The 27,394-nt window shown below is 41.2% G+C and overlaps 1 protein-coding gene across 2 annotated transcripts in view; it reads left to right on the plus strand.

The window, feature by feature from the left end:
* The window catches only part of INTS4 (integrator complex subunit 4), a 33,269-nt gene extending 8,822 nt beyond the window's left edge, over positions 1-24,447 (plus strand). For both annotated transcript variants that reach the window (XM_032679027.1, XM_032679028.1), the window contains exons 10-23: positions 388-562; positions 2,710-2,915; positions 5,140-5,282; positions 6,062-6,177; positions 8,293-8,426; positions 9,234-9,391; positions 12,816-12,909; positions 14,516-14,596; positions 16,219-16,349; positions 17,259-17,318; positions 19,005-19,164; positions 19,477-19,620; positions 20,315-20,435; positions 22,780-24,447. In XM_032679027.1, coding sequence (XP_032534918.1) covers positions 388-562; positions 2,710-2,915; positions 5,140-5,282; positions 6,062-6,177; positions 8,293-8,426; positions 9,234-9,391; positions 12,816-12,909; positions 14,516-14,596; positions 16,219-16,349; positions 17,259-17,318; positions 19,005-19,164; positions 19,477-19,620; positions 20,315-20,435; positions 22,780-22,973 — 1,917 coding nt within the window. In that variant the 3' untranslated portion in view covers positions 22,974-24,447. The remainder of the gene's footprint in view (positions 1-387; positions 563-2,709; positions 2,916-5,139; positions 5,283-6,061; positions 6,178-8,292; positions 8,427-9,233; positions 9,392-12,815; positions 12,910-14,515; positions 14,597-16,218; positions 16,350-17,258; positions 17,319-19,004; positions 19,165-19,476; positions 19,621-20,314; positions 20,436-22,779) is intronic.
* Positions 24,448-27,394: the final 2,947 nt, after the last annotated feature.

A 27,394-nucleotide genomic window follows, 5' to 3' on the forward strand; every position in this document is an offset into this window, starting at 1 on the left:
TGATAGTCATTAAAGTATTGAATTGCAGTTTAACAAGTTGAACTGCAAAGTGATGGCATTTTTGAAGATCAGTTATTGGCTTCTTAACTAGATGAGCATTTGTTCTGACCCAATTTGGCTGTTTTTACAATGGATGTCTAAGAATATGTTGATTAAAATATATTCATTATTATCCTTTTCCAACATCAAAAGTACAAAAAGTTACTGGCAATTAGAAATAGCCATAGAAGAGAAAGTACTGCTTGCTTATCTTAGCATTTGCATGTCTTTCTATGTCTGCATGTATCCAGCTACCTCGATTTTTCAGATCCAGTAAAGCCATTTAATATTTTGTTTGGTCATCTTTTAAAGTTTACGTGGTTGTAACTGAAAAACTTGTTTGGACAGAGGAAGCGCACTGCGCATGAACGAGCCAAGGAACTCTACAGCTCTGGCGAGTTTTCAAGTGGCAGAAAGTGGGGAGATGATGCTCCCAAAGAAGAAATCGATACTGGTGCTGTGAACTTGATTGAGTCAGGAGCTTGTGGGGCTTTTGTTCATGGCCTGGAGGATGAGATGTACGGTATGTGTTAACTTACTATGGAATAGCTAAAGGAGATGTGTGCTGGCTAATAAGCTTTGGGGTTTAGTTGGGGGTTTTTTTTGGTCAAAATAGATCACTTGACCATTGTGTCCAGGTTTTTTTAGCAAATTGTGGACTTCGGGATAATGAACTAATAGACAGGTTTCATTTTGTCAGAGGTCTTTTAGTCTCTGTTGCTATAAAAGGTTTTCTCTTGACTCACTAGAATGCATTATTAAAAATCAGGGGCTGGATCTGTATGTTTTCAGGTACTTAAATTTCAGGTGAGATCTTGCTTACATTTCAAACCCTACCATGTTATTGGTAGGGGTTTTTGTAATAGAAATACCTATGTCTTGAGGTCACATTTACCTGTTCCATAGGGCTGTTGTATTGGTCTCCTGTGGTCTTCCTATGATGGACTTGAAGGCCATAGTCTCTTTCCAGTAGGTTATATCTGTTATTTTAAAGGGAATGAATTGTGAGTGTCAAACTGGAAAACAGACGTTCTTGAGCTTCTAGATTTGGCTGTGACATTGACCAGGCTGATGGCCTCAGGGAAGTCTGAGTCTCCCAGCTCAAGTTTTCCATAGGCGAAGTTTTATATTTCTTAAGGCTATTGACTGTGGCTGGTATTTGCATAGAACCATGAAAACTTCAAGCTCTGATTGTTATTCCTGAATTTGCCTTTAATGTTACTGGGAGGATGAGGTTAAATTAGAAAGTACAAAACCACCATAACAAAAATATTGCTGTATATTGTGTTGTAAAAGTTGGTTTATTGTTCCATGACTCCTGCAAATAAAAGCATGTTTTCTTAATTGCTGAACTAAAGCTTGAAAGTGCAGCTTTGTTTTTTTCCTGACAAACAGTAAAAAAAACTTTCACCAGTTCAGTCCACTGACCTTTGAAACATTCTCCAGTTTCTTATGCCATAGGTCTTGTGGCAATATGGTGCTGTTGAGGGACATGGATAAAAATGGACAGGCCTTTGAATAATGTAGATCTCTCCCTCCACTGCAGCATTTTTAAATACTGCTGAACTCTCCTTGACTTGCAATGCTACTTCATTTCTTGAATTCCATGTTGTAACTTAAATCTGAATTAGTATGTCATCTTATGAGAGCAATATTGGCAAAATGTTTCTCTTCTCTTAATACCTTGGTCTTAATGCCCATGGAGACTCGTAGTTGTGACAAAAGCTTTGTTCCTGAGTAAGCAGGGGTCTTGCTGCATGTGCATTTTTTTGCTTAATCAGAATCTTGAGGAGTCAAACATGTTCTCTAAGAACAATAGGCTTAAGAGCTACACACGAGTTTTAACTAAATGTTGTCAAGATGAGCTGATTTGAATTAAAAATAGAATTATTTTTAAAACAACGTTTTAAGACATCAGATTAATTATCATTTTTATGATCCCACACATAAATGTTATGGAAGCTAAGGAGGATGGCTATAGGAAAGAGAATCTCATATCTGCTTAGGCTTGTTATATTTGGGTATTCTTCAAATTCCTTCAATGTTTTACAGCATAAATATACTCTGGATGCTTTCTGATGCTTTTTTTACTTAAATTTGAGTAATTTTATTAGGTGGCACCTTTTTCCTTTCTTTTGAGGAATCTGAAGTCACGAAGCAGAGGAATTTCATTCTGTTCACTGCCAAAATGTTGATTCTCTGGGGTTTTTCAGCAATTCATAAAGTGCTACATAGCAAGTTAAAAGTGCAGTGAAAGCTCCAAGCAATTAAAATGTCAGGAAGAATAAACCAACCAGAGTTTAATTAACTAAATGAGTTTGCTTAAGATACCAGGGTTAATGCTACGCTTGCAAAACACACTGTGAGATACGTAATATTTATTGCTGGGTCGGAGACTTATTTTTCACCTGCAGGTCCCTGTTGCAGATGCTTACAACAGCAGCACAGGCTGTATTAGAGCTGAGACTTTCTATTTGAAGACTTGCCTATGAAAAGGTCCCCAATATCGTGGGTCCCTGCTTAGGCTCCATTGTCCTCAGCTTTTCTTTAACATCTCTTGTCCTTAGCCTAATCCTTGAATAATAGAAGACCTGGCCGTTGGATGTATGGCCTTTTAAACAGGACAGTTTTAATTAATTTACAGTTAATTCCCTCCCTCTCATTTAATAGAGGTTCGAATCGCTGCGGTGGAAGCCCTCTGTATGTTGGCTCAGTCCTCACCTTCTTTTGCGGAGAAGTGCCTGGATTTTCTGGTTGACATGTTTAACGATGAAATCGAGGAGGTGAGATTGCAGTCAATACACACAATGAGGAAAATTTCCCACAATATCACGCTGCGGGAAGACCAGCTGGATACTGTGTTAGCTGTCTTGGAGGTAAGAAGTTCTAGAGGAGGGAAAACATTGCATTCCTGCTTGCTTTGAGGTGCTTAAATATGTACTGCTAATCAGTCCCTTCCTCCAAGAGCAAACCCACCTTTTTTGGGGGGTTTTTTTGCTCTTCTTTGAACAACGCCAACAGCTTGTAAACTCTAGTAGCTTGTAATCCCCAGGACAACAGAATACATGTGAATTAGATGAATTTTAGTTAAAAACTCTTCCCTTGATTACTGTGCTGTTGCCTCACATGTGGTTCCTTCAGTCTTGTGTTGTAGTTCAGCACTGCTCCACTTCATGTTGAGTGCGACTTCATTTTCTTTCTGTTTCCTTTGCTCAGCTGTTTTGGCTGCACCTTTGTTTACCAAGAGAGCTCTCTTCTGGCTGTTTCAGAGAGTTTACTAGCTTGCTCTCCAGTGTAATTTTGGATTTTCCCAACCAGCATCCTCCTAGTTTGTGCTCAGCCAGGATTCAGGGAACAGCATGAGTCAGCTGCTGTTCCTGGTTGATGAGGTTGATCCAGAAAGAGAGATTTTGGCTGTATAAATGGTGGTGTGTTACACTGCTTCCCCTCAGACCTGATCTATTTGCTGAGCTCTAGCCTCTGAGGCATGTTTTCTTGAATCTGCTGCATGTGGTAGGCAAGTTTCTCCTTCTTTTGGGAAGTGTCCTAGGTTTGGGCAGTGCTGCAAATCCACTGTTTGTCTCTTCAGATGCTGTTTGCTTGGTCCAGGACAGCAGTGGCTTCTTTCAGTTGTGCCCCAGGAAGAAGTAAACTAACTAAACATATTTTATCATTCTGTAACAAATGCTGTGGAACATGATCTGATTTTGCAAACACAGCAATGAGCTTTAGGTGCTTCCCATTTTTATGTTGTTATTTACATTTGTTTAAGCTGGGGAGATGTGCATCAAGGTATAAAAATGTGCTGATTAGACTGGGTTCTTCTGTGCTGACTTATTATGTATGATAAATCCTACATGTATTATGGTTTATATTGTCATCATTATTATCAGGTATTAGAATAGATCAAGTCAAGGGAATTATTAACATTTTAATGGATTTGTCTGATTCTGAAAGGTGCTTGCTCGCTTTCTGTAAAATCCATCTTCTAGTACCAAAATAAAGGATGTGGAAAATGGTATTGACTTTGGTGCCTAAATTTGTTCAAATAGTGTAAATATGGAACAGTTTGGTGCAGGGGTAACTTCTGTTTTCAGCCCACTGCTTTGACTTTGTCTGAATAACTCTGCCAGCTACTCCTTGTCTTTCTGACCAGACTTTGGATTTTGCTTTCTGTGTTGTCCTTGATCTCAGTTTCTTGAGCTGTGCTCATTTCTGTCCCTTCATGGTCTTCTGCCTCGTTTGTCTCTGTAATTCCCTTCCAATGGGCTGTATTAGTGGTCTGGAGTATTTTATGTCCATGGTCATTTCATTCCAGTCCCTAGAAATTGTCTTCTCTTTGATCATAGTCTGTCTTCAACCTAGAAGAGGCTGAGCAACCCTTCTGGGTTTTCCCCCTTTGATCATTTGTGTGTGTTGGCCATCATTTAAGAGCCTTTGCAAGAGGATTACTCTTTCTTCTTTTGTGTAAGACAGTGATGAATGAGCTGTTGATACTTAGCAAATTAAAATGTAAAAAAAATAAAATCCACCATTGAAAAGCATCCAGTTCTTGTATCCTATTAAATTTTCACATTGTGTCCAGCAGTGCCATGCAAATGTTGATAGCAAGGAAGTACAATGCGTGGATATGAAATGTCAATATGGTTTTTGGCTGAAGGAATGTAATTAATTAAGGTGGAGTTCAGCCACAGCAATCCTAAAAATATTCTAGTCTGTCCAGCCATTGACATATTCTCAACACTTACTCACAGCCCCTGGAAGCTGGTGACTGGGTTAAAGGCTTGTGGAATTGAGCTCCCTGTGTTGAACAATTAAAGGCTTCTCTGAAGACGATAAAACAATCTTTGGTGATTGTTTTGCTGCGTTACCCAGCAAAACTGTCTATTTTTCTGTTACTGTCTATTCCTAAGGGTACAACATCACCCAAACTGAATAGTGATTTTTGCTCTGCTTGAGAAAGTCAGCAGTGAAGCATTCCCATTCATTCCAGTAATTGAAGAACGTGGGGGGGATGAGACCAGGAGACCCTGCAGCATTTGCTATGCAGGCATATCTCTCTCAGCACTCAATAGTGTCTGGGTTGGGTTTTTATTTTAGGATTCTTCAAGGGACATTCGGGAAGCACTTCATGAACTGTTGTGTTGCACCAATGTTTCAACTAAAGAAGGCATCCATCTTGCACTGGTGGAGCTCCTGAAAAACCTGACCAAGTATCCTACAGACAGAGAATCCATATGGAAGTGAGTGGTGTTCAGTGTCCTTGTGTGTCTACTTTTTTTCCTATTCTTTTTAGAAAGTGAGGTGCTAGGAAATACTGAGGTTGCTAAGGAGAAAACAGGCATTGCAGGTATAGAATCCTGTTATTCTATAAATATGTACATATTCATGATGGGTGTGGAAACTCTGTTGTTTTTGTTTGTTGGTACTTGTACTGGGAATCCAGAACTGCTGACCACTCCTGGAAATATCCCTCTATTACAAGCCAATTATGGATTGGCCATATGGCATTGTGCTGTTGGAGAGAATTTTTCTGTCTAAACAAAAAGAAAACATTGGTGTGGGACACATGGTTTAAGATGGAATTCCTAGGTATTATTGGAAACACTTATTTTAGCCTGCTTTGATTTCCAGTGTACTTTTACATTGTTTTGGAATTTGGTGGAGTTTGGGGATTTGGGGGTTTTACCTCCTCACTCCCTATTTCTGAAGAAAAAAGTACTCATTTGTTAGCATCTCATATAAAAGCTTTTCCTATGTTCTATAACTCCAGGTGTTAAGTATTTCATGGACAGTTTAAATAAACCATTTTTATTACTGCTTGTCCTTTCAGTTTTCTTGGATCCTGTCAAATATTAATGCAAATAGTCAGTTGTGAAGAAACAGTAGGCTTGGACAGCAGGATTTTCTTGCTGGCCAGCTTCTCAAAATGCTACTGCAACATAAAGTAATAAAGCTTTAAAATACTGTGTTTTGAAATGTATATGTTTACTAAGAAATATTTCAATCTGTGTATTTTCAGATGCTTGAAGTTCTTGGGAAGCAGGCATCCCACCTTGGTGCTTCCATTAGTCCCAGAGCTGCTGAGCACACATCCATTCTTTGACACTCCAGAACCAGACATGGATGACCCAGCCTGTATCTTTTTCATGAAGCCTGTTGATCACTTTGACTGTAGTAAATTTTATTCGTATTTTCCTGATGCTCACGTTTCTTAAAACCTGTCAAACTGTACCAGACAAACAACCCTTCAGCTATTTCTGAATCCCTTTCTACTTAGTTTTTTTTACTTAGCAAGTAATGGAATAACTATTTATTGGAACCATCTTCATAAATACCAGTGGACTATAATTGGCCTTTTTTTATGCTGTGATGAATAAACAAACAATTTGTCAAGGTTTAGGCTTTGCAAATGAGTCCTTTGATGTGAAAACATGTGTCTAGTTTGCACTAATTTTGAAGATGCTTTAGCTTTTAAATAAGAAGAGTGGTTTTTCATGTCTGTTTTCTTTCTAGGTAAAACTTCTGTTATCCTCACTGTTGTGCAGTATGTAGAAGAGCACTGTCTCTTAGTACAACAGTGCCTGAATCCCTGTAATGCCTTGAATGTGTCATTTTTTTTAAATAGTTCAATATCAGAAGTCCTTATGTTAATATTATCTTTTCTAGTAGTTTAGAACAGAAACTATTATTGTTATACCAGTATCCTCAATAACAGGAGATGCCTTGGAAATGCATTCTTCCATTGTAATTCTCCTTGCTTCCCTTCTTTGCGATTGCAGAACGTAGCGTTATTTTTGATGCGTGCTGAGACACATTGGACTGAAACCTTCCTCTAGAAGCTGCTCCTTATTTTTCTCATCAGTCACCTGCCATCAACCAGAAATTCTATACAAATTAAGTAAATACCTTGTGAGAATTAAAAAGTGTTTGAATCGGGTGGAGAGAAAGATGAATCCATAATTAGGTGGTTTAGTAATAATTTGAGTGAAGTCGTCCTGTGAGTTGAGAATTGAAGGAACATTGCAGGGGAAAAAAGCCCATTGTTTAACTCAACGCACCTTCCTGTCCTGAATCACAGAATATTATTTTAGAGAATGTTTTGGAGGTAACTTAGCACCAAATTTTACTGAAACATATTACATGAAGACAGGCTTGCGAGCCAGAAGGCTACAAGGTAGACCTGAATAGTATGTTTCCAGTGCAAACTGATAATTAAAACCATGGTTTTGTTTGATTCAAAGCACTTAGCAAATTTGAATCAGGTTAGCTGAATAGCTTTAGCTGAAAATTTGTAAGGTCTTTTGAGTAAAGAGGAGAAATCGGTTTGTCAAGTGAAAACATTTTTGCTTGGCAGCCCATGGATGCAGAAGATTTTTCACAAGGTGAAACTGTAGGTTCAGTCCCTTCTGTGGCTGAACCTGCTTCTTCCCTCAGTGTCCAGTAGGGAAGTACCCTGCATGCCCAAATGACTGTAAGCTTTGCATTGGGATCCTTTCATGCTCTCCTGTTAGGGAGCTTATGCTTGGGATCAGCCCAGTTGCAGGTGTCAGCCTTTGGACTGTGAAAGCCTTTGGACTGTGAAAGCCTTTGGCTGCTCTATATTTCTGAGGCTCTCAAACTGTGAAAATGTGGGGTTTATTCCAGAAAAATTTTTCTATGTTTGATTTTTTTTGAGTTGCTTAAAGTCTGTATAGAGGGATGTTTTTCAGGGCATCCTGGGAAATGCAGCAATTTTCAAAGACTTGGCAGTAAATGTATAATTTTAGATTTGTTTGGGTAACAAACAACCTGAGCAACCTGCTCTAGTGGAAAGGGTCCCTGCCTGTGGCAAGGGGGTTGGAATTAGATGGTCTTTAAGGTCTCTTCCAACCCAAACCATTTTCTGATTCTGTGATTCAAACTGGTAGGCACAGTGTAAGCTTTGAGGAAGAGTGCAACTCCATCTAATGAGTGTGTTCTGCATTTATGATCCCTGGCTCCTTTCCTTGTGTTGCTTTTGAGCCATTCCACATTGTTGGTAACATCCTTCCTCCAGTATGGCTCATCCTGTATTGATTGATCTTTGTACTTGGTTTTCATCTGCTCAGACAACCATTTCTTTGGGTTTTGCTGAGTATTTTCCAGCTGTAAAGAACTTCATAGACAAATCCTAAGCAAAGAAAGAGTTGTTGAGTTGTTGTTTTAACTTTGCATCCCCGAGGAGCTCTTCTTGCCATTGTTTATTTTTCTTTAACAATCCATTTTCAACAGATATTGCTGTTCTGGTTCTGATTTTTAATGCTGCTAAAAGTTGCCCAACAATGCCTGCCCTGTTCTCTGATCATACATTCAGACATTACGCGTATCTTCGGGACAGTCTCTCTCATCTGGTCCCTCCATTAAGAGTAAGTTGAACAACTTTAGTTTGCACTTTGCCACTCTTATGAATGTTGCTGGTCTCTTCCGTGTCTGTGTGTAACACTTCCATTCTAAAAGTTTTTTCTCTCAGGCACCACAGGAATTAGTATTGAAATGTGCATTACGGCAGGACAGACAAATGTTAGATTGTTACAGTATGGATTTTGTAATATTTTGGGGAGAATAATAACATTATTGCTTTCAAATGAGGATAGCACATTGTTTGCTGGTTAGGAGAGAATACTGGGAGAGCAGTATTCCTGGGAGCTTTCTGTAGCTCTGACTCTGTGTGTGGGAAAGGGGAGCTTAGCCTTTGTAGGTCTTCCAACATTTGACTTGTATCCTACCTAAATGGTTTACTTGTGGGTGAGATGTGTTCCCTGATGCTTTGAAACATGTTTTCCTGCCTGGTACTACGGGTGGGATGGAAGTTGGTCCTAAATCTTGTCACAGCTCATAAAATGAATGGTGGTTTATGTGGTCTCGGACTTCCTTTGACTTCACAGGGTCAAAGTTAATAAATGAGGAAGGTATTTCCCTCAAAGAAATGTTGAAATTTAACCTGAGGATCTCTAGCTGCGAGTGGATTGTAAAATGTGTTGTATTAGCTAACAAAGATGCAGGCTTAAAAGGCTTGATACAAATTTCAAGTTTGAGAAATTAATTGGAGCTCTCAGTTGATCACTGATAAATAATATGGCAGCATTTTACTATGTTATTACTTGTGTTAGACTTTTACCTTTTTGTGTTAGACTTTTATCTTTTTTTGTTTATGTATGTTCCTTCTTGTGTAGTTGCCAGGTAGAAAGCTGGTGTCCTCCCCTGTCTCTCCCAGTATTACCCCACATGAGGATCCTTCCCAGCAGTTCCTACATCAGAGTCTGGAGAGGGTTTACAACCTACAGCACCTCGACCCTCAGGGCATACAGGAGCTGCTGGAATTTACCATCCGGTAAGATTGCAAGCTGACCTGTTTATGGGAGGATGGCTTAGGATTTCCAGTTTTTCTGACACAGGTTCTCTGCTTCTGCATATGTACTTTGATGTCAAGCACTTAACTTGAGCCTTCTTCTAGAGAGTGTTGTGATTAAAGACTTCTTCTAGAGACTGTTGTGAGCCTTCTTCTAGAGACCGTGTGTGGCCTATTTAAATTAAAATGATGGTCTCAGGTCTGGCACTACCCCAGTGTGTGTTTTGGGGTGGCATCTTTTCAGAGCATGAGATAAGAGTCAGGTAAGGGTGTTCTTCTTGGACTGCTCACTTGTGGTTAAAATAAACTCTCAGTTTTTATAGGGTCATCAGCAGATGGGGGTCCTGGGATCCTGGAGGTCGCCCTTCTCTGTGCTCCCTATTTTGGCTCTCCCAGGCTACCAGGGGTCACCCTTCTCTGGGCTCCCCGTTTCATCGTCTGTGGTACCCAAGAGGATGACAGCCTTGTGTGTCATTCTTAGTTTTATGTCCCTATAAGAGTCCCTCGTTTTGATCATATTATTTGTAATGTACATGCATGAGGGTTTTTTGTTTTGTTTTTGTGAGGGGAGAGAGCTTGTCCCCTTTGGTCTTCCATTTTCCAGGTCCTGTGGCCTTTCATTCTGCAGGAGAGGACCTGCTTCTGGTGCTTTGTTGGATTCTCATTGCCAGTCCCACTTACAAAGTACTTCGGCATTCTTCATCAGTTGCAAATTAGGGAGTTTTTCTTGGAATAAACACTGTTACTGCATGCTGCTGTCTGCTGCTGTATAGATAAGGGTGTGTGGTATTGCTTCTCGGTGTGTTTTATGTTGCCTCTTGCATTTCATCTCTAGACTGATTTACACAAACAAAACACTTGAAAAGGATCCTTTCAGTGTGATTCCTCTGTTTGGAAAGAGGAAAAGAGCCTTATTTTGAGAGGGAGAAAAACAATCCAAAATACTTTGTTTGGAATATGGAATTCCAAAAAACATGTTATTCTTTTTCTTCCTCCAAAATAGCTGCCTTTTCTTCTGTGGGTAGCTGTGAATCCCTTGCACACCCACCTGCAGCAGAGAATAAACAGTGAAAACCCAGCTATGGAAACTGTATGGTTTGTCCTCAGCTGTTTTGCAGCTACTGTGCACCACCTAAAATATGGTCTCAGAGCATTTAATACACTAAACACTTGAAGCAGGTGATCTCTTGGCAGAGCATTCAGAGTTTTACAGGCATGGGATTGGGGGTCTGGGAACCTTGCAGGCTGTGACTGTTTTCGATTTTTGAGTTGATGGAAATTATTGTCTTGGCTTTTTTCCTGCTGGGATTGCCCCCCATGAAACCATACTAAACCAGCTGCTGTTTTCTGTCCTTAAGAGAAGGGAGGATTCGGACAAAACAAAAAAAAATGTTAATGGTTATTCTGTAGAGAGCAAGAGTTCCCTGCACCAACAATTTGGTTGCTGAGAGAAGAGGCATAAAAACAGCTCACAGCAATGGATTCTGCCATGGGACTTAACTCCCTCCTCCTTTATCATTATTGTCATCCAAGGAAATAACACAGACCTTGTGGAGCTGGTGTCTACTTGGGACTTACAGTTTCAGCTGCAGAGCCTGGAGGGGCAATGCCAGTCTGCAGTGTGGGTAGAAATGTAAGACAGGCTTTTCAGCAAATCCATCTGTGTGGTTTGGTTTCTCCACCTATACAACAGGAATTTTTTTGTCTTGTAGGGATGTCGAAATCTGTTTAAAATTTGTAAGGAAATAGAATTAGTGGAATTGGGAACTGTAGAAGAGTGGAAATGGAATATCTTCCTAGCTGTTAGCTGAGAGATGACATCCTACTCCCCATTCGTGTGTTGCGATGGATTATGACATGGGAATTAAACACCCAGGAGCTTCCTCTTCATTCTGCTCTCTGGAAAAAGATGAAATGGGGTTGCTGTGTAAGGCTGAGGCTGGCTTGACTGTTGTTGCATTGGAGGAGAGCACGACCCCTCACTAAAAGAAAGACATTGAGGTGCTGTAATGTGCCCAGAGCAGGGCCACGGAGCTGGGAAGGGTGTGGAGAACAAGTCTGATGAGGAGCGGCTGAGGGAGCTGAGGTTGTTTAGCCTGGAGAAGAGGAGGCTCAAGGGGACCTTCTTGCTACAACTCCCTGAAAGGAGGTTGTAGCCAGGTGGGGGTTGGTCTGTTCTTCTGAGTAACAAGCAAGAGGGTAAGAGTTAATGGCCTCAAGTTGTGCCAGGGAGGTTTAGATTGGATATTAGGGAAAATTTCTTCATGGAAGGGATTGTCAAGCTCTGAAACAGGCTGCCCCAGGAAGTGGTGGCGTCACCATACCAGGAGGGATTTAAAAGATGTGTAGATGTGGCACTTGGGGGCATGGTTTAGTGGTGGGCTTGGCAGTACTGGATTAATGGTTGGACATGATGATCTTAGAGGTCTTTTTCAACATAAATGATTCTATGATTCTCTGCTTAGGAGAGATTTTCTTTGGCTGCATATTATACAGATAATCTCATGGCTTTTTGTGAATGTCTCAGGGCTCAGCAACCTTCTGGTTTGGCAGAGCCAAAGTTTCAGAATTGCATCCTAAATGCGAAGATAAATCTAAAATAAACAAAAGGAAATGATCATCTGAAAAAACATACTTTAATAACACAGTAGGAAACATGGAAGTAAAGTGACAATCTTAGTAGACTTTGGAGCAAAGCAAAATGCAAAGAACAGAGACAATGAAACCACATCATCCAGCCTATTTTCATTTCTGTAACAAAAATCAGTTTTGTTCTCTTAAAGCACGCTTTTGATTTTAAAACATGCCTAACAGTAGAGAACTAAAGCCTTTTTGGGTTCCATTAGCTGACACTTTTTTTTTCTATCAAGTTAAAAGCTGCTGTATGATGTACAAGAAATACCAGACATAACACACCATATAGTTGGGCAAATATCGGTACATCAGATTCCAGCTTGGCTTGAAAAGGCAGCCCTATTTCAGATACCCTTGGTTGGGTGAGCCTGACACATTCCAAACAACCTTTCCTAGCCAACATGAATAGTTTGATTTCCCAGCAGTGTAACACAAATCGGTCGTTAGCTGCTGTGGAAGACTGAAGTGTTTTAAGTGAAATCTGGAACTGCCACGCTCTATGGTTCCCACGGGGCTGCAGAGTAATGTGGCTGACAGACTTAGTGCTTCCACTGCTCTGCTGGTGTCAGCCTCCTGGAAGAATGGACATGCCAATTCCCAAGGTGCAAACTGGTTTGTAGTGTGTGTTTTGCTACTGTTTCTGGTGCTCTTTCTAATAAAAGCAGGAGGCAAGAATAGCTGGTTTCATTGTCGCTGTGTTCTGAGTGTGTTTAGATTAAACTGTTCACTGTCTCAATGTTATTTTTTCTTTTTATTTTTTCACATGCTTCAGTGATCTTCAGAGGCTTGGAGAACTGCAGTCAGAACTGGCAGGGATGGCAGATTTCACTGCGACTTACCTTCAGTGTCAGCTGCTCCTCATCAAGGTTTGACTTCATCTGGGTTTTTCGGGCTGTTCCTCAAAAGTGCCCCCAGTCCATCACAGTGGTGCACTTCTGTGTTTTGATGTTTGTGTGGAAAACTGATGTACAATGAAAGTCAGGTTCCATGAATTTCTGCTAATCCTGCTTCCCTCCTGTAGCACATAATTTATGCAGTACCTTATGCCAGTGCAGATCTCTGCTGCTGTACCTAAGGCTTATGTTGGTCCATATGTATTTTGTCTGTGCAGAGTTTATTATCTGACAGAAATCACAATGAGAGAAATTATTCTGTAGCGTTTTTGTTATGAGAGTAACTTTTCCCTGCTAGTGGTCACTGGAATGTTTTTTGCTAAGGTGCTGCTGTGAGTGGAGTTTTCATTAGACGATGATTTGCAGACAGTTTTTTTGACACCAGTGCCAAGGAGTTCTTAAGAATTGATTGAGCAAAATATTAGTCATGCTTTCCTTTACAATGTTGCAATGATTATCTCTCTGATATTAGCAGGTGAAGTGGTTACTTCAACACCCTGGCAGCAGCTCTTTTCAAAAGCCCTTTTCGAAGTCAGCTTCTTGCTGTAAACAGGAATTAGTTTTTTGCTTCATAGAAAAGCTTGGGTTGGAAGGGACCATCTAGTTCTAAGCCCCTGCCAACGTCAGGGATTCCTGTCATCAGGTTGCTCTGGGCTATCAGCTGGCAATAGTATTTAAGTTAGTCTCCTGGCATTCTTTAGTGTTTGAGTGTAGCTTATACATATGTAAAGCAAGAACTAAAGCAAGCAACAAACAGGTTTCCAGAAGGGACTCAATAAAAGCTTTGTTATGTAAAATGAGGGAGGGGTTTTAGTTGCTTTACTAAATGCATAGCTGCCATGTCTCATGCATTGGCATGTGACATGGCAGGCCTCAAGTCCTTGGAATATGTTTATCACCTAAAGAAGGTATTTTAGATGAGCAGTTCAGTACAATCCCAGCTGAATCCAAAATGAAACGTGCTGTCCAGGCAGAGGACCAACATTTGGAGATGGCTTTGTTCCCTTCTCCAGGGTTTGACTGGACTGAACCAGATGGTTTTTGTATCTGGCAGAGGAGTGCTCTGTTTGGAAGAAGGGGGTAAAAGCTGCATCAACCGTTCTTGGCTTGAGTTGTAGAACAGTCAATAGATCCGTGATGCAGAGGAGTCAGTAATGTGCATGGAATGAAAAGTAACTCATAATACCATGGAATCACAGAATGGTTTGGGTTGGAAAGGACCTTGAGGATCATCTAATTCTAGCCCCTATGCCACAGGCAGGGACACCTTCCACTGATATGATATGATTAGAAATTCTGATGCTGCAGAGAGAATCCAAATGTCAGAGCAGCCCTTTTCACTACATTTCTTTCCCGTTGCTTCTTTCCTTGGTAAAAAAAAAGCTGTGGGGGGACAAAGTATCTTCATTTCCCAACTTCTCAAGGCTCAAAGGGTTCCAGATCTTTAAAGCCTCTACACACCCTGTGATTTTGGGGGTAGTTAACTGGGATTCTGGGACGAGCCTGGGTGAAGGATATAAAGGTTGAGCTTTGACTCCAGTTTTCTTCTTGTCATCATTTTATGGTTTTCTTCTTGTAGGCCTTGCAGGAGAAGCTGTGGAACGTGGCAGCTCCTCTGTACCTGAAACAGAATGCATTAGCATCTGCTGCAGCAAAACAGGTGAGGTGGAAGCAGCAGAGTCTGCATGGAGGCAAATCCTTGGGTATGAGTCCTTCCTTGGCCATGCAATAGTAATACACTTCTGTCCTTCCACTGCTATAGTCTGTCCAAGTAAATCTTAGCTCTCCAAAGTGGAGTAATTTCTCTTATCTTCAAAAGATGAATGGTGAGGAAGGGAGGTTCATGAGAACTGTAAAAAGGCAAGCATTTCACCCATCTTCCAGAAGAGCAAGAAAGATCCAGCAAATGGTGAGCTGCTTGTCCTCACCTCATAAGGAGAGGCTGAGGTCAAGCCTAGAGAAGGGTGGGTTTACTACTGTCTACCCCTGTCTCATTGTAGGATACAGATGAGACAGAGCCAGACTGCTCTGGACAAGGGGCAGTGGGCAAATGATGAGAAATGTCAATTAAATGTAAAGGGAAAATTTACTGTAAGGATGGTTAAATAGTGTAATAGGTTGCCCAAGGAGATGGGGTGAATCTCTGTCCCTGGAAGTGTTTGTAGTTTTATGTGTCTCTGCGTATCGGAATTTAATTAGACCTGCTCTGAGCAGGGGACCAGCCTAGATGACCTCTGGAGGTCCCACCCAGTCTGAGTTACTCTGATTCTGTGATGTATAGATGATCTGATCCTGCAAAAACTGAAGCTAAGCCCTAAGAAAAAGAAGCAAGCAAGCTATTAAATAATCTGGGAACAAATCTAGGGTAAATGCAAGTTCATGGATCTACTGGGAAACTCTACTGACATTTTGAGTCTTCAGGTAATTAAGATGTAATAGGCAGGTACCACTGTGTGTCAAAGCCTTCTCTGCTGTTGATGAGTAGAAACAAAAGACTTCCAGCTTTTGGAATCTTTTCTGATTGAACTGTCTGTCTTGGGTGCCCTTTTCAGTTGCATGTGAACCCCCTGGGAAGTTTTATCTATTGTGATGGTAAATGTAGATCACTTCCCATCAATGCAAGGTGAGGGAATATTTCCTGTTAGATAACTTGCAAGTTCTTGGCTTGTGTACAGTCATACTGAACTCAACTGTATTAATTTGAGCACTTCCTCTTGTCTACTTAGCCCATCTATTCAACAGGTAAAGTATGATGAGTAAAAACTGTGCAATGTCCTGTCTAAGCTTCTAACTACATATCTAAAGTAACCCAAGGTGATACTTATCTTGTGATAGTTCCCATCTTCAGCTGCAGTACATGAAGTGTTGTAGAATGTAAAGTTGTTTGCAGGAGAACTTGTCAGATCTGGCTCCAGAAATGTAAACCTGAGTGGGACCATTGAGGTTGCTCTGTTGAGCTGCTCATGTTTGCATTCCAGAGTAGCCAGTGAGACTCATTGAGTGCTTTACACCTAGAAATTTAAAATGCAGTATCAAAAGATAGACTGTTGGTGGAGGGAGTGTTTGATTCCAGGCCAAGTTTCATGAATTGTTTCTTTAATATAGCCAAGATAACCTTTTAGTATGAGGTACCACTTTACTCCATGAAGAATTTCACCAAAAGAATGAGACTCATGTATTAATATTTTTCTTGATACGAGGGAAAATACCAGACTGTGATCGTGCTTGTACCAGAGTTTAGCAGTCTGATGGTTTTTTATCCCTGTGGTGTTTGTCTGACAGATCTTGGAAGAAACCTACAAAATGGAGTTCATGTACAGCGGAGTGGAAAGTAGACAAGTGGTCATTATTCACCACATGAGACTGCAAGCAAAGGCCTTGCAGCTTATTGTGACTGCACGTACCACTAGAGGGTAAGGATGACCTGGTCAAAGGGTCTTCTTAGGGTTAGCTGTAAGCTTAGTTTCCTTAAACTTAGTTTAAAAAACCAGCAAGGGTAAATTAGACACAAAACATGACAACATGCCAATAACCATTTGCTAAAGTAATTCAGGGTGAAGAGCCTTTTTTTGCCTTTGGTATAACTGGACAGTGACACAATCATAAATTAAATGACAAAATTAGGAAGATGAGTTTTGGGGGTTGAGTTCTCTCAGCAGTGAGCATATAAGTAGGTTAAAAATGTTGTAGAATTGATACTTGGAACCTATTTAAATGAGAAAAAGTCAGGTATCAGAATAATGCACTAATCATGTTTGCTTCATTAAGTATTAGTTGCTGAATTTTTAGCATCAGAAAAGCATCGTCTTCTTGACTGATCTGCAACTAATGTGTGTGACTCAGACACAAACTGCTCCTGTGCATGCTTGGCTTAGGTACACAGAAGGCTGTGAGCCGTTCGTTTTGGCTGCTGAAAATGAAGTGGCACATGGGTTTTGGTGGCTGTAGAATTAGAACTGCATATGGTGGAATTAGAGCAAAGTAGTTGGTGTCCTAAATTGTTTACTTTGTTTTGAGTTTTTTGCCATCAATTTACTGTGTTACCACAGAGGTCCATAATATACTTGCCTTTTAAACGCTTGTTTTATAGTTGGAAATATTTTCTAACAGTGGTTTCGGGAACTTAATTAGTGCCTTAAACAAAAAGGTTTTTTTGTGAGAGGGGGAATATAGATGTGAGGAACACTTTTCTGGCCTAGAAATTTTAAGATCTTTCTGGGTTTAGGAGCTTTAATGGGTTTCCAAATCACTTAAATGCTTATAGCCACAGAGCAGTTTTTCTTTCTTTAAAACTAAACCAAAGAATATTATTTTCGTTACAGAGTTGAACCCCTTTTTGGGATGTGTGAAAAATTTCTGCAAGAAGTGGATTCCTTCCAGAGGTGACAAACTCCATTGCTTCTTCACTTTATGTTAGAAAGTTCTATCACCATTGTCAACAGGGGATATTCTGTTTGTTTTTCATCTCTTTGCATCTACCTTCCCTGCTGTCCTACATTGGGAATTATCATGGGATAATAATAAAGCAAGAAGAAGCTTTGTAGTTGAAATACTTAACATCAGGATATTATACTGGTACTTCAGGAACATGAATTAATTTTTTATAGAAAAACTGATTTTTTTTCTTGTATTTACAAGGATTTATCTACCTTAAGTGGATGCTGTTGTGATACATACTTCAATTTTATTTATTACTCTGTTTTCGAGAGTCCTGATGCATTTTGACCTTTCAAGGATTAATAAAAAACCTGATTACTCTTGACATACTCTACATGTAGCAGTAAGTCAGACAAGAATTCTGCAGTATCTTTCCTGGCCCTGTCTACTACTTTTGCCACCTCTTATTAGTCACCTTTACTTTCAGGGAGAATAAATGTATTAAATGTCAATTTTCATGAATAGATTGATTCTAGTGGAAGGTGTCCTGCCCATGGCAAGGGAGTTGGAACTAGATGATCTTTTAGGTCCCTTCCAACCCAAACTATTCTGTGGTTCTGTGATTCTTTGAAGTAGTGATGAGTTCTGCTGATCCTGAGACTTGATGCAAGGAAAAGATGTAAAGCAAATGAACAGTTCTGTTCTCCAGCTATCAAATGAGATAGACATTAGGGTATGGGTGAATTCAGTCCCCTTTTCTCATCAGTTAACCAACCACAACTGCCAAGCATATGGAATACAAATAAATGTGAATTTTATCGGAAATAGAGATTTTGCTCAGGATACCTGTGTCTCTAGACTACCTATCCAAGTCCCTTCTGAGTCATAAAATCATAGAATCACAGAATGGTTTGTGTTGGAAGGGACAATAAAGATAATCTGAGTCCAACTCCCTTGCCATGGGCAGGGACACCTTCCCCTAGACCAGATTGCTCCGAGCCCCATCCAGCCTGGCCTTGAACACTTCAGGAATAGGGCATCCACAGCTTTTCTGGGCAACCTGTTCCAATGCCTCACCCCCCTCACAGTGAAGAATTTCCTCCTAAAATCTGATCTAAATCTCTCCTCTTGTAGTTTAAAATGATTCTCCCTTGTCCTGTCACTGTCTGGCTGTGTAAAAAGTTGTTCTCCCTCTTCTTTTTAAGTCCCCTCTAAGTACTGAAAATTTGCAATGAAGTCTCCTCAGAGCCTTCTCTTCTCCAGGCTGAACAATGCCAACTCTCTCAGCCTGTTTCCATAGCAGAGATGCTCCAGTTCTCTGAGAGTGTTTGTGGCCTCCTCTGAAGTTGCTCCAGTGGGTCCATGTCCCTCGTACGTTGGGGGCCCCAGAGCTGGACAAAGTACTCCAAGTAGGGTCTCATGAGGGCAAAGTAGAGGGGGAGAATCACCTCCTTCAACCTGCTGGCCACACCACATAGCCCTTGATGTCAGTTTGAGCACACAGCACGGTCCCAAGACAATTAAGCCAAAATAATTTCTCGTATATGTGAGATGCACATCACAAGAGGAATGTATGTGTCTAATTCTGTCAGTATAACAAAATATCAGGATTAAGTAGCTAGACTTAAAATAACAGTACTGTAGAAAAAGTTGAAAAAAAGTATTTGATTTTTAATTTATTCCTATCACAGATGTTTCATCTCTGAGCTCCCACATATGCAAGGCAGTTTTGTAGATAAATTGCTGGACTTAATGCCCAGACTTGTGACGTCTAAGCCTTCAGAAGTGGTCAAGATTCTTCAGACAACACTGCGACAAAGTACCTTCCTCCACCTTCCTCTTCCAGAGCAGGTTGGTTTAACACAGAGAATTAGAATGCAATATCCTTGTGGACTGTCACAGCATCTGACTAGTTCCTAATATACCATGAAGTTTTTAGAATTCAGGTTCTTGGTCAGTTACAAGTGTTATTTCTTCAAAGGCTTCATCTTCTTACTCAGCACTACTGCTAAAATTATGCAAAACTTAACAATTCGTGACAGTATCTAAAAAAAATTGCAAGGTTCATGCACTTCTCTGTTAAGGACAGCAGTAATTACATACTTTTTTTCTTTCCTCTTTCCCCTACCTCCTTATTTTTGCCAATCACTTTGCCCCTAACAGCTCCATAGAGCTACTGCAAATATCATTGAGCCTACTGGTGAATCTGATAATCCCCTGAGGTTTACATCGGGGTTGGTTGTGGCACTGGATGTTGATGCAACTCTGGAACATGTGCAAGATCCCCAAGGAACTGTTAAAGTTCAGGTAAGAAGTCACTTGACATAAATGCAAACAGGATTGTGTCTTGGGGGGAGTTTCTTTAAGGATGTCAATTCTTTTAAATTGCAAATAATTATGTGCTTTATTAGTAACAATTTTGGATTCCTGTGTTTTGACCACATGTTCAGAAACTGGCTTGTCTACAGGGTGCTCAGGTGACTTGGATGCAGTTCCTGAGAGGTTGCTTTGAGCACTTTGATGTCAGTGTGCTTCCACGTGCACTGGGCATGTTCCAGACATGAACACAAACAAATGCTGGTGAACTTCCAGCTGATGTAGTGGGAGAAGGAGGAGCAAAAGATGCTGTTCCAAACAGCACAGAAATATGCAGGCTCTAGTCTGTCTGTATTCCAGCTTTTCTCCCTGCTGCTGAATCACTAGTTTCAAATGCAGCTGAGGAGGTAGGCATGGTAATATCTAAGTAAAACATGCAACGTCACCACATAACAAAGGGATTAAAACCTCAGTTATGATGCAGAGGAAGAAGCTGATGTCAATGTGGGGTTTTTTCCCCCTGTGCTGTGGTTCTCAATGGCTGGCATGTGGCTGTTCTGTCATGGCTCCAAGCTAAAACCCACCTCCTTGCCTTCCCAACTCAAACAGAAACTACCTAAGTAGTCCACATGGTGAGATCCCCAGTACAATTGTCATTCAGTTGTTTCTTTTTTTTTTTTGTTAGGTGTTGTATCCAGATGGACAAGCACAGCTAATCCATCCTAAACCAGCTGATTTCCGAAATCCTGGCCCTGGAAGGCACAGGCTGATAACTCAGGTTTACCTCTCACACACAGCCTGGACAGGTAATGTAAATTATACAAGTTCCTGTGTTTGTGTGGCTGCACTTTTCTAAGACAAGCGTGTCTTGCTTCATCCCAGTCCCTGGCACATAAGATGTACATGCCCACAGTCTTGGGGGCTCTGAGGATCCTAGAGTCTAAGCTGTGGTTGATGCTGCCATTAGTGTTGATCAGGTTTGTGCTCTCACGGTCTTTGAGCAGTTAGGTCTCCCTGGTTGACAGGGCACTGCTGCTCCAGAGATGACTGGAGGGGCTGCTCTCTTGGGAGAGTCCTGGGAGCCTTTGCACAGCCGTGTTCAAGGTGAGTTCACCTGTTTCTGTGCAGAGCAGGATCAGCTGCAGGAGCCAGATCTGCATCCTCCTGTAAAGGTAAGGAGTCATGGTAAACTGACTCCTTGGAATTAATTGTTTCAGATCTGACATGTATTTGAGCATGGCAGAGAACCTTTGGAACTGTATGTACGCAGCAGTACAATTGCACTGCTGATTAAACTTTCACCCTTTTAATGCCCTAAAAACCCACCCTTTAGCTCTGATGAAATATGTGACTCCAACATTCATGTTCAGTCTCAGTTGGCATTCACACTTCCTCATGGAAGCACTTCAGTAATTGCCTTGTGGACTTGAAACAAAAGCAGAGTATTTCATTCACAGCTCGCTTTGTCCTGTCTTTGTTTAATCCCTTCACGTTTATTCAAATGGGGGGTTGTCTCTGAGCGTTTTTTTTTCTGAGCAGTTTTTAATTGCATTTGGCGATCTTTTTTTTTAAACCAACAGAATTTTATTTATTGCCATGTTACCTCACATACTCCTTTTTATATAGCACTGCCATGGTGTACTTACTCATCCTGCTGTCTTTGTTTTGGAAAAGAAAACATGGTATTGTTTCTTTGACTGGAAGTATCTGTGTTTAAAGGTTGATTCTGTACCAGAGGGAGCTGAATGAAGTCCTTATTTCTACTTCTGCAGCATCCACTGGAAGGGCATTTTAAGTATGGCCCTAAGGGATTCTGTTCTGGTGCCTCCTCTAGCCATTATTTTAATTATTAACTTTGACACTGGCACTTAAGCATATAAAACGGGGAGGACACTGAGCTGGGAGGGGCTCAGAAAACAGGGTCAGAATTCAAAGTGGAGAAATTGCCTTAATTCAAGACAACAAAACTCGTTAAAGGCCAGTAGAAAGGGTGTGCTTTCCTAAGCACAGGAGAATACCCAGATGCAAAGCGTGGGTTAACTGCCAGGGTGTAGAGCAGAAGTGACAGAGGTGACTGCAAGCTGCACATAACAGAAGAGTTGGTGGTGTGAAAGGTGAGCTCAGGGCGGTGTTTGCTGAACTGTGGGGTAACTGTGCAAAGAGGGTCATTTCTTGTGTTCTGTCTGGTGCTGATGATGTCTCGGCTGGAGTTCCACTGCATGTGACTTAAAATCCTGTGGGTTTCAGTAGTTTCATTAATGTATTCCTGTTGTAGGTTATCTCTGGTATACAGTTAAGCCCTGCAAACCATGTGGTGCTCACTCCCCAGTGGGACAGGGAAGAGAATCAGAAGGGCAACATGAGAAAACTCATGGGTATTACACTAATCAGCAATAGCTACAAGATCCCTGTGCTGTTGGCACCATTTTGGTCACAAATCCAAAACATGTCACCATGCAAGTTTCTATGAAGGAAAATTAACTTTATCACAGCCAAAACTAGTACAGGTCCATCAAGAAAACCTAAAAGAATCTCTTTTTCAGTCTAGAAAGGAAAATTTTGTTGGGCATGTTAAGTCCAGCAGGCTGCTGAGAGTAATACTGTGTAGACTAAAATCCTGATTTGGTTGTGACCACTGTGAGAAGAGTGAAGTGAAATCATCCTATGTACAGGATTAGGAATATCTGCCTAGCTGCACTTGGTGAAAGAGGGACAGGCTGTCTTGCAGTGCAAAAGCCTCCAACAGAAGAGAATCTTCAAGTTATCTCCTGTGCCACAAGTCTTATCAGACGTCATCTGGATTGATCCTGCCATAAATCCAGTGAGCAGGCCCTGCAAGTTCTGTGGGGATTTTAATGATTTTATTATTTGGTTGGAGTTACAAATTGCAACTTTTAAAAATAACTTAAAAGTAAGTTAGTGGTGTGATTTTTTAAGTGATGGCAAAGAAGGCAGGGGATCCTGAAACAGTACTTAGTTTTGCTGTGCCGAAAGTAATGGCAAAGTTGTGTTTTCAGACACCAGACTGGATTCTGGGCAGACCAGAATGGCTCTACACTTACCCAGCATATGTGGTATAAAATCCATTCAGTGTTGGTTTGCTGTGCAATGACAGTCATGTTTGGGTTGTTCTGTTCTTTTTCTCTGCAGAGCCATGCCAGATTGAAGTGAGGTTGCTACTGGCTTACAATTCCAACACGAGCAAGGCATCTGCTAGAATTCCTAAATCTACCTGGAGTGAGAGCTTGGAGACTCTCCCGCCATCTGAAAATGGCATAGAGGGGACCATACCATTCAGCAAACCTGTCAAGGTGTATATAATGCCCAAACCTGCCAGGCGGTGAAGTCTATTGCTAAAAGAAACCTATTTATGGGATTGCTGGGTTGGGTTACAAGAAAACAAGATGCTCTGTCCAGGAGAGCAAACCAAACCAAAACAGACATCAGAATAAAGTTGCTGAAGAACAGTTGGTCTCCTCAGCAGCAGACAAATACAGGAGTTATTCAGCTAGTTAAGAGTGATTTCAAGAAAATGCAGGTCTTTTTACATTGACTTAACAAAAACAGGACAGTTCTCAATCAGCATTGCAGTAGTAATTTCACTGGGCTATATCTTCAGTTTTTATGTATCAAAAATTTCTCTCCAAGGCCTGTACGTTTTCTGCTATGTATTTACTATGTAAATGCTTGGGCACAGAAATCAATGTTATTTTTACAGTACTCTTAAGTGAAGCTGAGGAGTTCAGGGTTTTGTGGGGGTTTGTTCGTTTGGATTTGGTCTTTTTTGTTTGTTTCTTTTGTGGAGGTTTTTTGTTTTGTTTTGTTTTTTTAGTGTCTAAAACTTGCATTTGTGCACTGGTACCTAATTTCTTAGTTAAAAAGCATATTCTAAAGTACTGTTGTTCTTGTGTGGGAACTGCACCTCCGAGGGAAATTGCCAATTGCCATAGGCTAAATCTGGAGCTGGTTTACATCTTCTATAGCTGTACTGAAGCTCGTACAGCTTTGGGGAGGGCACAGGTTGTTCATGGTGCAGGAGGAGAAGGAACCTGTTCGTGCCAGCAGTAGAACTCCGGTCAGCAGGACATGGAATTTAGCTGAGTTACAGGAACAGAGCAGTTTGTTATGGCTTTTGTTCGTTTGTGTGAAATGGAGTCAAACAATCTCCATCCCTGAGGTGTAACTCAGCTCTCCTATTGCACATTTGTACATCTTGAGGAACAACGTGATCAAGTACCAGTTGGAAAATTCCTAATGACGTCGCACTAAGCTTTACAGGATCTGTTTCTGTGTGGTGATCCCGGCCTGAACCAATACTTAGCAGGATGAGAAAAATCTACGTTTTTCAATTCAGCAGTACTTTTGGCACTCAAAGGCTTTCTGATCAGCTGAAGTAGCTGAACATGCTCTCAATTAAGCAGCAGTCAAGTAACTTGTCATTGTTCCCTTCTGGAGGTGAGCTGGGACTACGGAGGAACAAGAACTTAGTTAAAACGTGATCCATCTGGCATTCCTGACGGGAAGTGTGTCTGTGCATCACTTCTGTGTGCCAGGCTTAGTGGACTGAGGAACCTCCTATGATTTGTAGCAATCCTTTGGTATGATTTTCTAGGGAGACTTAATGTGTGAAACATTCTAGTGCAGCAGCCAAATGCTACCTGTGTTCATAAATCAGTTGTTTTTTTGTTTTTTTTTTAAAAGATGTATTTTTAGCAAGTAAACAAAGCCGTGAAGAAATACTTTCTGGTTATGCAGAGATTAGTGTAAATAATAACCCCTTATGTGCTTTCCTGCAATAAAATTGGAAAACTCGTGCTATTTTGTTTCCTCTTTATTATGTGACTGAACATGGATGCCTGCATGGTACTTGGCTAATACAACTACTGCACATTTTTTGTGATTTTAATTTTTTAGCACTGACGTTGTGGCGCAAAAGCTCATAGCCATTAAACTTTGCTGCTGCTTTAGATATTCTTGAATTAAATATTCTTTCTCAGTGCTTCTGCTCTTGCAAACTAGTTTTTGGTGTTTCACCTTCACTGTTTTGAAAATCTTCTGCATCTCTGACAGCTGAGTTGTTATTGTCTGACTTGACTTTGGCATCCTCAGTTCAGTTCCCAGCAGGCAGGGTTCATGTATCTCTGTGTCTGGGCGGATACTTGACGAGTTGAGTGAGCTCATTACGGACTTTTTTTTTCTTCCTCTCATTTTTGCACTTCATGAGTATTTCTGCAGTTTGTCATCCCAGTAAAGTTTCTAATTTAAATGGTGTCCATATGCTCCAGGCCATAATGGATGCTGTGGTAGGCACAGCACAGATTTTCAGTATCAGAATTTTGGCATCTTTCTCTCTTTTTCTAAGCACTGGATCAAATTTCTACCATTTTTCCCCCTCATGCTGTCCTTGAGCTCCTTCCATGCAACATCTTAGGCAAAGATCAATTGCCTTCTCTATTACCAATGGGAACCCAATACTGAAGGGCTGTGGAAAAGAGCTGCTGTCAATCCCTTCTCCACCCAGCCTGTATTTGTGCTTGGGACTGACCATTTCACACCATGTTCCAATATATGGGAAATCTGAAAGGAAATTTGTATAAAAAGCACGTGTTACTGTAGTTGTTTAAATCCAGGTGTTGGCTCTTTCTTCTCATCCCCAGGTTTTTCTGCTCTCAAAAATACCAGAGTTCACGCTCTTTGTGGAGCTGCAGGACCTTGTGTCATCTCAGAAGCATTTCTACCCATTCACCAGTTGTCATTTATTTTGGATAATTTTTGGGCTTCTGCCCTGCAATAGCCTATAAGATGATTGATCTCAGAATGAAAAGAAAAACAAAGGGCTGTACTCATGCTCAAAGATAATTTGCATCTTTCATCTCTGTTGAAGAGGGAACAGAGGACTTCAGATCACAATCAGCCAAGTACAGGGAGATTCTGTTCTCTCAGATGGCTCCAAGGGTAGGAACTCGGTGCCAGTACAGCTGCTGCCACAGGGAGATTGAGCAATCTGCAAAGGAAGGGCAAATAATTTGCTAAAAACTAACCATGTTCAAACAGCCCTCACCTCTGCACTGTACCTCCTAGTTAGAGGTAAGGGAAGAGGGTCAAGAATCTGGCAGAGTAAGTAAAAGGCTGAGCTCATGTGAAAGAGGTGTAGCTTAGTAGTGTGAAAATGTGTTGTCCTGTTTACCATTAACTTTCTGGATTTAATTACATATGGCATCTGTGTGTGGGGAAGCCCAACTCTGAATACATTTAATGGGAAATTCGCATTTAGATTGCTCAAGTCCACCAAAATTCATTAGGCCAATTTGCAAGTAAATAATGCAATTATCGAGTCAAGAGCTCTTAAAACAATGCCTAAATGTATTGGGAACAAAGTTGAAGCCTATGAGACATTAACTTGGACCCGCTGTAGCTTTCACCTCCCTTATTTTAAAAAGTACAAAAGACCTAAGTGGGCAGGTACACTCTGTGCAAAGAGTACAAAGCAAGTTCTTGGGAAGACAGAAGAACAGGGCATGCATTTAAATCGGACTCTATGACATCATTGAATCATTTGTGTTGGAAAAGACTGCTAAGATCATCGAGTCCAACCATTAACCCAGCACTGCCAAGCCCACCTTTAAGCCATGTCCCCAAATCCCACATCCACATGTCTTTTGAACACTTCCAGGGGTGGCAACTCCACCGATTTCCTGGGCAGCCTGTTCCAATGCTTGACAACTCTTTTGGGGAAGAAATTTTTCCTAATATCGAGTCTAAAACTCCTCTGGTGCGACTCGAGGCTGCTTCCTCTTATCCTGTGCCTTGCTACCTGGAAGAAGAGACTGACCCCCCACAGGCTACAACCTCCTTTCAGGCTGTTGTAGAGAGAGATAGGGTCCCCCCTGAGCCTCCTCCAGCCTGAACACTCCCAGCTTCCTCAGCTGCTCTTCATAAGACTTGCATTCTGCACCGTACTGTGCAGGTCATCTTAGGTTCCAGCTGACAGAAATGGATTTCCTGTGGAATCCTGTTTCACTTGTCTGAGTTACAATCACTTTTTTCATTTTATTTCACTTGCATCTTCCATTTTATTCTTAGTAGCAGGCACCACCAGGAATGCAGAAAGGCTGTCTTTTTACTTTACAGTTTGCTAATGCCATATTAGTGGGACTCCAAAACAAAGTTGAAGGCTCTTGGATGCCACGCTTTGCACAAATCCTGCCTGATGTCCCTTAAGAATGCTGGTCGTGTTGCATTCGGTGTGTCAGTGAGCCTCTTTACAGCCTGTTTGTCCTGGCTGCCAGCTCGCACATGCTGCTGCACAAAGATAAGGGCTGGGGACTGACCCGCTGGGCGGCGGAGCAGCTGGGGTGGAATCTTCCTGGCTCCCAGCCCAGCCGCAGCTCGGCTTTAATTTCAGTGTCAGGGTGGGAGTTCGCTGCCTACTGGGACATAGTTTTCCTGGTGGGAGGCAGAGCAATGGTGTATGTGAGAAATCCTGCACCATAAAAGTGCATTCCCATGATTTGGGAGATGAGCCCGTAATTTTAATGAATTATTTATGGCTCTAGCTGAAAGCAGCAATTTAACAAAGACACTGGTTTGAGCTCTGGTGGAATTTTTTGATGAATCAGTCCCAGCTGTTTCCACCATGTAGCAAAGCGATTTCAGGCACCAAGAAGGAAATCAGGCTTTCAGGGACTGGAGCAGCCCAAGTGGAGCAGACGCTTTTTGGGAACTGACAACGCTGACTCAGGAAGCTGTGACGAGAGCAGCAATA

Source organism: Chiroxiphia lanceolata, chromosome 2 (genome assembly GCF_009829145.1).
Source record: "Chiroxiphia lanceolata isolate bChiLan1 chromosome 2, bChiLan1.pri, whole genome shotgun sequence".
Taxonomy (NCBI): domain Eukaryota; kingdom Metazoa; phylum Chordata; class Aves; order Passeriformes; family Pipridae; genus Chiroxiphia; species Chiroxiphia lanceolata.